This window comes from Sciurus carolinensis, chromosome 11, assembly GCF_902686445.1.
Source record: "Sciurus carolinensis chromosome 11, mSciCar1.2, whole genome shotgun sequence".
Lineage (NCBI taxonomy): Eukaryota > Metazoa > Chordata > Mammalia > Rodentia > Sciuridae > Sciurus > Sciurus carolinensis.
In genome coordinates, this window is record NC_062223.1 from 56,380,667 (window position 1) to 56,393,052 (window position 12,386).

A 12,386-nucleotide genomic window follows, 5' to 3' on the forward strand; every position below is an offset into this window, starting at 1 on the left:
TGTTTACTCGATTCTAACCCAGTCTTTCTGCTATTGGATAAGCATCTTTGTAGGGCTTCAGGTTTGTCTCTGAAAGTGAATCACTGTCCCACAAACAGTGATACAGATGCACAGGAGATGACTCTCAAATGGCAGTCTTCCCTGTAGTGTTCATTTCTGCAGTAGATCCCTGAGAAGAGCATGCTTCACTTCCCTATGCCTGTCATACAGGTAGAGGACATTTTGGTATCATCACCAATGCCACTCTCACCCCCCACCCCAAATTCTGATGTGGTCAAGATTTGGGGTCATAATTTTGACAGAAATGCCTCCCTTAGAAGGGAGTAGTAAATGAATCAGAACAGTGTTCGGTCAATAAGGAGAACTTGTTTTTGACTAAAGACAAACACTGAGTTACCAATGTTGGTTCAGCAAAAATATACTGAATGTCTATATGCTAATAATGCTTCATATTATAACATGGGTGGGATTCAATGCAAGTCTGATCCCAAGTATCTGACCTGGATTCTGCAGATCCTTCTTTAAACCAGAGGAAATAAGCTTATAAAGTACACATAAGAATATATGCAAGTTCAGATAAGCAGAAATAGCTTCCCTAAGGGGCCTGGGGGGCAGTCCCGTGGGCCACTTCTTCCTCTCTTATAAGGAAGGAGACCTGCTGTTCCTGTGCCAAAGAGAAAGTATTAATGCCACAGACTAGAACCTTCTAGACATGCCCTTCTCCCTGCTAAATCTGAGGAATACTGAAAAATACTGGAAAGGAAATTCCAGAAACACACACAACTGTCTGCTGCTGATCACACAGAGGATAAGAAAAATTCTATTTGAGCCACATTTCCACCCCATATTCCTTTCTGAGGTCAGGAAAGAGCTCAGAACAGTTAACTTATATGTCCCGCATCTCAAGAATCGCTATTTCTGGCAGTTTGGCCATTTGTTCCCAACAAGCTCAGTAATGTCACAAAAAAATAGCAAGATGCCTCAGATCTGCTAGAAAGTGGGGCACATGCATCTGCTTCAGCAACTCTGCTGGGAGGAAATGAGGTCATAGGACAGCTGGGGGTGGCTCAGACACTCCTGAGGACAGAGCCTTCTCACCTCCTCTCCCTGCCTCACAGGGAGTTCGCGAATTCTCAACCAGGAAAAAGCATTTGCTGAGCTCCCAGGGCCCCTCTAATTTAGTGCACTGCTGCAGAACCAGACATCCCTCCGGGTTTCACACTCTCTCCAGGGAGAGCAAGTACAGCCCCGGAACAGAGCAATATAGCTGCTCTTTAACTCTTTGAGGCCCTGTCAGCACAAATTAAAGCCATAATTAATTATCCTGGAGGAACCAGAAGAAACTGGTCAGCCCACCAAAAAAGTGACATTTCTAGAGTTTCCCTCTCTCCTGCACTGACATCTGAGACATTATCTGAGAACAGCAGTGAGGTCCTTACAGAAAGATGGCTGCCAGACAGGCTTGGCACAGGTTCACCCCTGGGTGGCGTGGGGCCTAGCAACATGCCCCTCGGTACCTAGCACAGCCCCCACACACCAAGACACCCCGCAAGTGCCTGATTAGAGAGTAAGACCATAGTGACAAGCAATGACCACAATGAAATCCCTCAATCCCCAAAACCTTCTAAATATCCAAACCCTTTATAGAGCCAGAGTGGGTGGAAACAAAGAGTTAAATAAAAATCTTAAATGCTCTCTCTGTAAATGCTATTCTAGAAATATGGATTAAATAAGATAAAAGTGAAAGCTGTAAACTTGAAAGCACCATATAAATGTTAGCCATTAATATGAGCATCACTCCGGTAGAGAGAACAATTATTCCACAGGCCCCCCCTCCCAACAGCCACCATCATCCAACCTTTCCACTCACAGGGGAAAATAAAATAGCAGGTCTGCATTGCTAACTAAGCAGAAGGCCTTGAGAACACATTTGACCTAACAATCGGGAAAGTGCTTTGTAAGGAAAAGGCTCCTCTGAAGCCAGCGCTCATTAAGTCTTCATGCCCGGTTTCCACACGGCCCTCCGAGAGGAATGTCATCCTGCGGCAGGCTGTGCCCACATCAGCTCCAGGGGCACTGATTTGCTTAATGAGTCCTCTACTCGTACCTAACAGTTATAACAGGTATAGACCTTACTCACTCAGGCTGGGGCGCCAGTAAGAGGAAGCAAGGGAAAGATGGAGAAGAAGGGAAATGAGGCTTTTAAAGCAATCTCTCTGGTTGGAGACAGGCCAGCTCTCACGCTGCTGTGGGCTCATGCTGCTTGTGCTCCCCACCCTGCGCCTGTTCCAGAAAGCCAGGTGACCTCCCTGCCTTAGCAAGGAACAAATGCCTTGTACCTTGGTCCGCCACGTTCTCAATGTTGACTTTGCGTTCATTGGCCATGAAACCAATAACGGAGAAGATGACGAAGCCAGCAAAGATGCTTGTGGCACTGTTGGTGCAGGTTACAATTAGAGTGTCCCTGGAAGGGAGAGACCAGAGTTTGCCATTAGGTGAACTTTGTGAGTAGGAAGGGACAGGGGAAGGACAAGTGCATACCATTTGTGTGTTTGCGTGCACATGTGTATGTGTGTACATGTGTGCATAAAGGAGGAGGGCCCAGTTACTGACCTAACCAACTCCATTTTTTTCAAGGTGCCAGAAGATTCAGTGTCTGGTGAGGGAGGGCTCACTCTCAACTCCAAAGACCGTGTCTCAATGCCCTGGTGAACCCTCACCAGACACTGAATGTTCTGGCACCTTAATCTTGAACATCTCCCCAATCCCACTTACCAGGTCTCTCCAAACACCCCTATCCCACTCATTCCTATTCATTTCTGCCTCAGGCTGTTTCTGCACTTGTAAAATACACTCCCTGCCCCTTTGCACCTGCTGAAATTCAGCCTAGTATAAATCTCACTTCACAAGGCTGTCCCAGACCACTCAGGCCACAAGTTAGCTGTAGTCTTTTCCTCTAGTTTCAGAGATGCTTAAGGAAAGTTTTACCAGTGAATTAATGAATTCCTGTGGCAGCTGCTTTGGATGAACTATCCATCCAACCACGAGACTGAGCTCACCACACCTGGTTGCCAGCATTGCTTATGCATGACCTAGAATTGTGTGGGAGGCAGCTACCCACAAATGGGGGAAGGACGATATCCTCCCAAGGCCAGGTGACCAGAGGTGTTTAAGCCACTCAAGATGAACAGTACTCACATGGCTCTCATCACCAACCTCTACTCCCAAAGTTGTGCTATGAAGTGCTTGGGACATTGGAAGCTGAGTCTGGGTGCCAGAGGTCTCTGAGATCCTATTTCTGTGCATGGCTATGCTCCCTGCTACATACCCTTTCTTAAAATCAATTGAACTTGTGTTCAATAAGCCTGTTGAGTCTTGTGAGTGTGTCTGACAATCTGAACCTACAATCATACCCATGATCTTATATTTCTTCACCTTGATCTTAAGTCATGTGAAGACTGGGACATTTCAAATCTTTATTTCTTGGTTCATAATATATCTCATACAGTATTTTAAAAATAATAATAATGATAATGGCTGCTTCCATTTATTGAGCACCAACTATGGGCAAAATATTGCTCTGAGAACTTCACACATCATCTCTTACCCCTCAATGAAATATTATCATCTGTGTTTTGTAGAGAAGAAATGAATGCTGAGAAGAACATGTCTGTCCATGTCTGGGAGTTTACAAAATGGTAGATTCATAGTCAAGTGCGTTCTGACTTCAAAGTGACCTTTCCAGTGTACCACGTTGCCTTTCCTATGGAGGGTCTTTAGAAAAATATTTGTCAAGTGACTGATGACCATACTTGGTAAAGGATTACTAATTGATTTTATGTATAGTAATTCACAAATGAGGGCCACCTCCAGAGGGGCTCAGTTCCATCCTATAGCCATTGAATCACCACTATGTGTCAGTCAGCAGTGTAAGTTGGGGTCCAGAAGTAGGCAACCAGGCTTGGTAGGTGACTTCTCCTAGGCCAGAGGTAAATCTCTAGCTGTATGTCAGGTTAAGTGTGAGGGTGTGGTCTCAGACACCTGATAACTCAGTCAATTGTTCTGCCCAAACCCTATTTTCACTTAACAGTTACCTCTGACTCTTGGGAGGGCCTCCACTTACCTGTAGCAGTTGTTATGGAATTTGTTGTAAGAAGAAAGAGTGATCAGACCTCCCCATGCAGCAGATAAAGAGAAGAAAATTTGTGTGGCAGCATCTTTCCACACCTGGAAGGCCAAAGGAGAGAAGAGTCAAGGTCACTGAAGGAGACTGACTTCGGGGTAGGGCAGTCTCACATGCCCAATGCCACATCATCTTCCCAGGGAAAAGGCAGACAGGGGCAAGATGATGTTGGACCCCCACAAAAATGAGAACTATATCTCACTTGTGCCTGAAGCCAAAAGGTTTCAAATTACCTGGGAGATTTTTCAAATCACTTTTTCAAAGGTGAGGAACTTGATAAGCCATGTGCACATTTCATGCTCATATTTCCTACCATGTAAATCCAGACAGAAGGGGAGAGCCATTTCTTTAGAAGAACAATTTACAACAGCAAAATACAGTCATAAAAAGCCTTTTAAATTGATATTTCTACAGATTATATAAATACTGCTATTAAAACCTGAAATTCTATGACCCCTGATCACCGTAAAGCAACCTTGGTGCCACAAGAGAGTGGATCTCACAGTGCCACATCCTTCCTGAGCTTGGCTGATCCCACATCTTGGTCCTGTTAGGTAATTCCTCTTGATTATCTTCATAAAACTCCAGGTCACTCAAGAGTTCGAGTTACAGCCCTATGTGACTTATTTGGTGGAGTGACTATCATCTGTGTAAATTAAATCCTGTTTTTAAATTATGCTTATCTGCACAAAGAAAGTTCAAGTGTGTGCTGGCAAAATCTGTGCCTGTCTCAACATCCACTCCCCCATGTCCTCTTAGAAATAAAGCAGTGATCTGATTTAAGGACAGCTATATGTCCAGCTTTCCCATCTAGGGGAAGAAAACAATGTGACTTTGTTTTTGGCCAAATGTGTGAAAGTAAATCGCTCTGTTGGACTTCTGGGCCTTCTCTTTAAAAGAGAGATAGGGTACTTTTTTCTATTCCTACACTTTGTGTTACCTGGAACGCTGTTTCGATGACTAGACTCTAGTAACTATATGGAAGCTGATCACTGAGGATGGTGAGGCAGAAAGAGAGGAACCTAGTCTCTGATAACATCATGGGGTCACTCAACAGGCCCTTGACTATCACCATAGTGCATGAGGAGCAAAGATATTATTTCTTGTTTAAACTGATATTATATGGAGATTTTCTTTTATGTGCAGCCAAATTCCATCCCAGCTATGTGTTTTTAACATATGCTGAAAAAGCAGAGCTTTCTTTAAGGTGAGGAAAATTCATCCCTCATTAAACAATCACCCCCTCATCTGGAGATTTGGGGACTGTGAATTTAAAATAAGATGTGCCTGTCCTGAATACGCAAAGGGAAAGGTCAAGTGTGTGCGGGTTCTCTGTGTGTACAAGAAGTATTCAAATGTGTCTGGAGCCTTTAAAGTAACAGAACTGCTTGCAGTTTACCTAAGTGCTGTTATTTTCCAACCAGTAAAACTACTTCCAATGCACTATAATTAGTAACAGATAAAGGGCGTGAGGTGGCCCGGAGCTACTAAAGGGATTTCATTCTTCATTATCAGTCTTCACGGCTTCTCTGGCTATAGGATAGCTATTCCAGGAATCTGAAAACCCTCTGTGACCCCCTTCTCATTAAATATTTCCTAAGCTCCTAATGTGTCAAGATCATCAGGGGCTTGTTAGAAGTAGACAGTGATATTCCCTGAGGGGAGGAAATCTGACCCTTTCTGCCAAACACCATCCCAGGAAGACCCATCCCTGAAGGCTCCCCCCACCCGGGGCCCACTATAAATGAAACAGTGAGCCCACCGTGGCATCTGTGAGTTTCTCCCACTTGGGTGTGATGAAGTACCAGATCCCGGCTCCAGCTCCAGGCAGGGTGACTCCTCGGATGAGGAGGATGACAAGCACAACATAGGGGAATGTGGCCGTGAAGTACACCACCTGGAAGAGCCACGGGGCAGAGGGTGCAATGAGCAGACCTGCAGCAGAGCATCACCCAGGCCTGGGCACACAGTCCTGCTGGGGGTTCTCCCTGTGCCAGGGCTGGGGGCAGGGAGAGGAGTAGGACCAAAGGTGAGTCGGAGAGGGCCAGAAATACAGCCTCCGGGAGAACACCCCAGACTGTGCAGTATGTCAGGCTCCAACCAGAGGGCTTGGGGGGATGTCACTCTGCCCAGCCTCTGAATGGACAACTCCCTAAGGAACCTAAAGGGAAGGGGAAGGCTTTGTACCTCCCTCCCCCAAACTCCTACCCCAATGCCTGGGGAAAGCCCTCAAAAACCCCATTAGAGAGCAATCTTTTTTTTTTTTTCTCCTTTGGTACTGGGGGTTGAACTCAGGGGTGCTTTGCCACTGAAAGACATCCCCAGTCCTTTTTTTTTTTTTTTTATTTTAAAACAGGGTCTTGCTAAGTTGTTGAAGCTGGCCTCAAACTTGTGATTCACCTGCCTCAGCCTCCCAAGTAGCTATAATTACAGGCATGTGCCATCAAACCCAGAAGGAGAAATCTTTTTAACTTAAATCTCTATCCCTGCCTGTGCAGACACCCTACATGTGACATCCCAGTGCGGGAAAAAGACCATGAGGCCTTAGATTTAGAGGCATTTGGTTCAGATGAAATAGAACCTCTGGTACAGAGTAATCATATGACGTTGGACAAGTTTACTGAGTTCTCTGAATCACAGTTTCTGGAGACAAAAGTACCTTTCTGTGAAGATTAAAAGTATCTTTCTGTAAGTACTTTAACTGTGAGGATTAAATGAGCTAATACATGGACAGCAGCTGGCATGCTGTGCCTGATCTGTAACAGATGGTCACTAAATGCAGTGAAGTTCAACAGGCCTCCTACCCGCTGCCTAGTGTTCCAGGCATTTGCTACCTAAATATGAAGGGGCCCATAATGTGGAAGACCTAGAGACGTGGTCCGAATAACAGGCTAAGCAGTTACACACAGGACGCTGCAGAAGTCCATTGAAGGGCACTGTGGCCAGTCTGGGGAGTTTCTAAAAAGATTCCTGGAGATGACTCTGAGCTGGATCTTCAAAGATGAGTGTGACTTCAAGGTGGAAAGGCAAGGTTGGAAGGTGAAGAAAGAAAGTGGGCAAGGCAGGTGTGAAAGGGCAAAGCACTACTCACTCTTAGAAGAGCATAAAGTTGAGGCTGAGTGGAGAGAGGGGAGGCTAGTGACACTGGAGACCAGAGTGTCACAGGAGGCCTAGAGTGCAATGGTAGGGCACTTCTGGGTTCTGGAAGTGGGGGACCAGGGTCAACCAGCATTGGGAGGTAACATCAGCAGAACTTAGGAACTGGTTGGATGGGGATGGGTTGGAGGTACTTTCCTTCTTTACCCATCAATCAAGGCTCAGGGTAAGGAAGGGCTTGAGATCAAGATGGTAGATGGTGGAAGAGAGCAGACTGTAATAGCTCAGGCTCTCGGGTCACATGGGCCTGAGATTCAATCCTGACTTCACTACTTATAAGTAGGGTCGCCTTGAAAAGTGACTTAAGCTCTCTGAGTCTCAGTGTTCACACTGCAAGGTGGTGCTAACAATACGCTCCTCACAGGGCCACTGGAAGAGGACAATGGGACAATCCATACAAAGAGTACAGGCCTGGAGCACTAGAAACAAAAGTGCCACTTCCTGAGTCTTGCCTAGAACTCACCATCCTAAATTCAGCAACACTGCGAGCCCTTAGCTCACGAGCAGGCTGCAGCCCAAAAACGCTCAGTGGAATGAGAGCCTACCCAAGTCCTCTCTTAGCCATGGGTGGGTGCTACAGCTTAGGGAGCACCACTGACTTACAGCCACCCCCTTTCCATCCTCCATCGTCCAGTCTGGGCAACTAGAACACTGACCTCCATGAGTAGGAGCAGAATGCCCAACATACATTGGCCACACGGAATCGAGTACCTGGCTGGGGGCTCCAGCTAGCCTGGCAGCAAGTGGCAGGCACTGGGATTGCAAGGGATGAGAACTCATGTGGAAACTTCAAAAGAGCTGGGTTGGGAAAGGTTAGAGTTGAGATTAGGATATAACTCCTGGGGTCATTTCACTTATTCAAATGAATAAGCAAATATATGAATACATAGGACACATAAATATGAGCTATGCACAGTTAGCCTCTAGGACAGATCAGTAAAGAAAACACATGATACATGCATTGGGGAAAACATAGAGCAGGATAAGAAGAGCACAGAGAATGTCCTGTATATCTAATGTGAGGAAAAGAGCAATCAGAATGACTCCAAAGTGTTTGGTCTCAGCAAATGAAAAGGTGGAACTGCCATTCACTGAAATGGAGAAGTTACTTTTGATGCTAAACCCAATTACTCAAGGCCAAGCTCTTACTTTCTGGCTGCAGACCCCAGGATGGACTGGCCTCCTCCTCTCTCCATTGACACCACAACCACTGACCAGGATGCTTCTTCCCTGCCCCACAGGACAGCAGTCTCACAATGCTAGGGATTGTGGGGAAGGGACAGCAACCAGCTTCCTCCTATTTCCACAAACCTGCTTCTCTCTTCTCCTTAAAGGGTGAGACAAAGTGAAACCTCTGTGCACGAAGATGTTATGAAACCCAAAGACATCTGACATCTCAGCTGTGAGGCAGGACTAAAGAGAGGGGAAGTCACAAAACAGGGATGGTCTTGTCCAGTCTGACCTCCAACCCCCGACCAAGACAAGGCGGGGTGGGGGTGCTTCAACTGAGGACCACTGACCTGGGGTTGGTGGGAGGTAAAGATGGAAGGAGGAGATGCCCTGGACAACAGGAGCCTGCAGGAGGAAACGCCAAGACGCCTGCCAGCCTAGCCAGCTGAGAGCTGTTCCCAAATGACTGTTGACAATGTTTAGACACTGCAACACCTGGAGTTCTGCCTACGGACCAGATATATTAATCCCATTTTGTGAAAAGGGAGACTGAGGATGCCTCTCAGGAATCCATGAGAGGCTTGGTTTATGAATCCTGAGGATTCCTCAATGTGAAGAGGTGTACCTGGAGGCTTCGTGCCCAGTGCATTCCCTGTGTACCTATTCCGGGATGTACTGTCAGAGGAATTAAACTTGAACAGTAATGAATTACACTTGGCAGGAGTGACTGACTAGTTGGTCTCAGTCTGTTGGCCTCAATCCTCGAGGCATCCTACTCACGACAGGGTCCCTGAGCAGGTGGTAAGGCCACACCAGCTAATTAGGTGAGCTCTGCTCTGTTGCCATAACTTTCAGGCAGAACAGCGCCTGTGGTCAGGTGGGCTGCACTTGACCTTCAGGCTGCCTGCTGATCGCCGCTGTCTCTGGAGTTCAAGCTGCTCAAAGGCTTTGGTCTAAGAAGAAGCAACCATCCATTTTTGTCTCCTCAGGTCCTAAATAAGAGGAACTAAGCTTATTGTGCTGCAGGAAAGGAAGGACATCTCTGTGGCATAGAAATGACTGTGCTCGTGGAATTTCAATCACAAAGGAGCTTGCCATAATGAGCAGCTTCAGTCGTGCCATTCACTTTGGCTCTCAAATAATTTTCATGATTGATACCTGTACAATGCAGGCCAGGATAATAAATTATGGTTCATTATTTCTGGTGGTAGCCCACATTAAAAAAAATTGGTCATTGATCTTTGGTCAGAAACCTTTCTCAATAAAGAGGGGGATAAATTGGAGGATCTAAAGAAAATAAAAACCTGCTCAGGACGTCTTAAAACTTCCTCTTCTAGAAAAGTCTACAAAATTCAGCACCAAGGAATAAATTTTGAGTTGGTTGGAAGAACTGGTTATAATGCATTCCAAAAAAGCACAGAAGAGCAAGGCTTAAAGGAATCCTGGGGGATTTTACTCCAGCCCTTGATTTTGCAAATGAGAAAAGTGAGGTCCTGATGCATCCTGGGATTTCCCAAAGTCACACAGCTAAACCGTAGAGACTGGAGAGGAGTGTGGAGGTCCTGACCCACAGTGGGAGCAAGATGAATTCCCAGTTCTCACTTCCCATCTCCCATCCAGCAGTTCCCTCCTAAGAAGAGAAGTCAGGTAGAGTCCAGGCTTCACAGCAAGACCAACCTGGGTCCAAATTCCAACAGTCACTTAAAGATTGTGTGACCTCAGGCAATTTGCTCTCCCTTGATGAGCCTCAGTTTCTCTGTAAAATGGTGCCAATGTTCTTACCCCAGCAGGGGGTTGTGAAGGTAACTGAACTAATGCTTGTGAAACTGTCAGCATAGAGCCTGGCACAGATGTTGCACAACACTCCCTTTCTATTCCCATTTCCCCCAAAATGTGAGGTTTTGAGATGCTGCTATGGCACAAGATCCCCTTAATACATGGGCATTCGCAATAATAAAAATGAAAGGAGCTAATGTCAAAGGACTGACCATATACCAGGTTTACACATGCATTATCTCATTCATTTCTCACAGCAATCCTCTATGGTGTGTACTATCATCCCCAATTTACAGGTAAGGAGCCAGGTTCCAAAGGTTAAATAGCTTGTTCAGAGTTACACACCAGAATATAATAAGGTCAGGGTCTGAACTCAAACTCGTCTGACTCTGTCTGAAGCCACCAGGTCATTTTTCCTCATGCCACCAAGAAGGCTGCTGTTCTCCTCATCCTCACTCATCACCTCTCCTCCTGCAGTCACACCTTCACCTTCTAGGCTACCCACTAGATCATGGTTGAAGCCACCTTTAACTATAAAGAATAGTCTCCATCCTTAGCCATACGAGACAGTCCTGCCATTGGAATATTGGTCACACAAATACTTGGCTAGTCTCAATGACTAATCCCTTGGCTGGGCCCTTTGAGGACAATGGAACTCCCATGCTAGCTCAATGCCAAGTCACAAAAGACAGGGACTCCAAGAAACCACAGGCCTCTCTGGGCATTGTTGTTGGGGTCACTTCAACGTTTCTCTATCTTCCTACAGCCATAGAAAACCATTGATACAACCTCGTAAACTCCGAGCCACCAGGGTTCACAGGGGTCACTTAATCAGAGACTAAAAGTGACCCCCCCAGTCCACTCAGCAAGTGTTCAGACACGATAATGCTAGAGGTAGAGGACCTTGGACATCATCTTCCTCTTAGAAATGAGGACACCAAAGTTTCATGGAATAGCTAAGATAAAAACATTTTCTTTTCATATGTTGACAAAAAAAAAACAAAAGCTTAGAGCAAATTAAAAATTCAGTCAAGTTTCATGGCCCAAATGGAGATGTCCCTCTACAGAAAACACCATGAGAAGTCCCCAAGGTCAAGAACCCAGGTCCCCTCCCTCACCGTCTGTCTCCAGCTGGCTTGACTCTCCCCACACTGTGTGATCTGAGTTGTCAGCTGTCTCAGGTGACCCTGACATACCCACCAGTGCTCCCAATTCACATCCCTGTGGCACTAGATTATCTAGACAGCACCAGAAAGAGCTGTAATCAAAAAGCACCCAGGAGCATGTCCACGTGCCCAGAGAGAACAGATTGGTTTATGTGGTCAAGGGGTGCCAGGTTTAAGTGCCCAGTAGGGGTATTTTGAGGATTGGGAGGTGCACAGACCAGTCTTCCCAGAAGGTCTGATCCTTCCAAAGTCAGTTAGTTATAATGTCACCATGGAAAGCTCTGGCCTGGACACCTGGACCCAATCTCACTGCACACTCTATGAGCTCGTAGTCAACCATTACATCTTCATTCCTTGGGTCTTATGACACTTTCATTTTCATTCTAAAACATGCAAATGCCTCTTGGAGTCACTAAATAATATTGTTTGTTTTATAATACCAAAAGGTTTGGTTAAGCCAACACCAGAGATTTTCTAAAACAGCAGGAGGATAGAAAAATGTCAATGTGACCCCAAGATGAGGCCAGTGTGGCCCAGGATTGCCTGGGCTCTTGGCCTTCTAAGGCTTGGAAATGAGCTGCGAAAGGAGTCCCATAGTCTCCAAGGGGTCCAGCCAAGAGACTGCCCAGCGAGACTGCCAAACACTGGCTCAGTCAGAATCCCACTGGTGGGACCGTCGTCCTTTAGTGCTGGGGCCATGCAGGTTGGGAAAGTGTCAAGCTGGGGCTGGAAGAAGGTGTGAAAACCAAGAACATGCAGGTGAGGAGTGAGAAGGACCACTTCACAATTTTGATCTGCAACCAACTTCTTGGCAGAGGCAATAACTGACCTGACAGTCAAACCCAGAGGTAAAAAGTCAAGATCACAAATTCTAGAGTTTAAGGAAAGTGACCAGATCATATCAGAGAGGTTCCATCTGTAGAATGAGTGTCTCT

At 46.1% G+C, this 12,386-nt stretch overlaps 1 protein-coding gene across 1 annotated transcript in view; it reads right to left on the reverse strand.

Moving 5' to 3' along the window:
- Positions 1-12,386, reverse strand: part of Slc6a5 (solute carrier family 6 member 5) — a 52,732-nt gene that overhangs the window by 21,443 nt on the left and 18,903 nt on the right. Inside the window, exons 8-10 of the mRNA XM_047515733.1 lie at positions 5,946-6,080; positions 4,124-4,227; positions 2,340-2,464 (exon numbers count right to left, since the gene is read on the reverse strand). Coding sequence (XP_047371689.1) covers positions 2,340-2,464; positions 4,124-4,227; positions 5,946-6,080 — 364 coding nt within the window. The remainder of the gene's footprint in view (positions 1-2,339; positions 2,465-4,123; positions 4,228-5,945; positions 6,081-12,386) is intronic.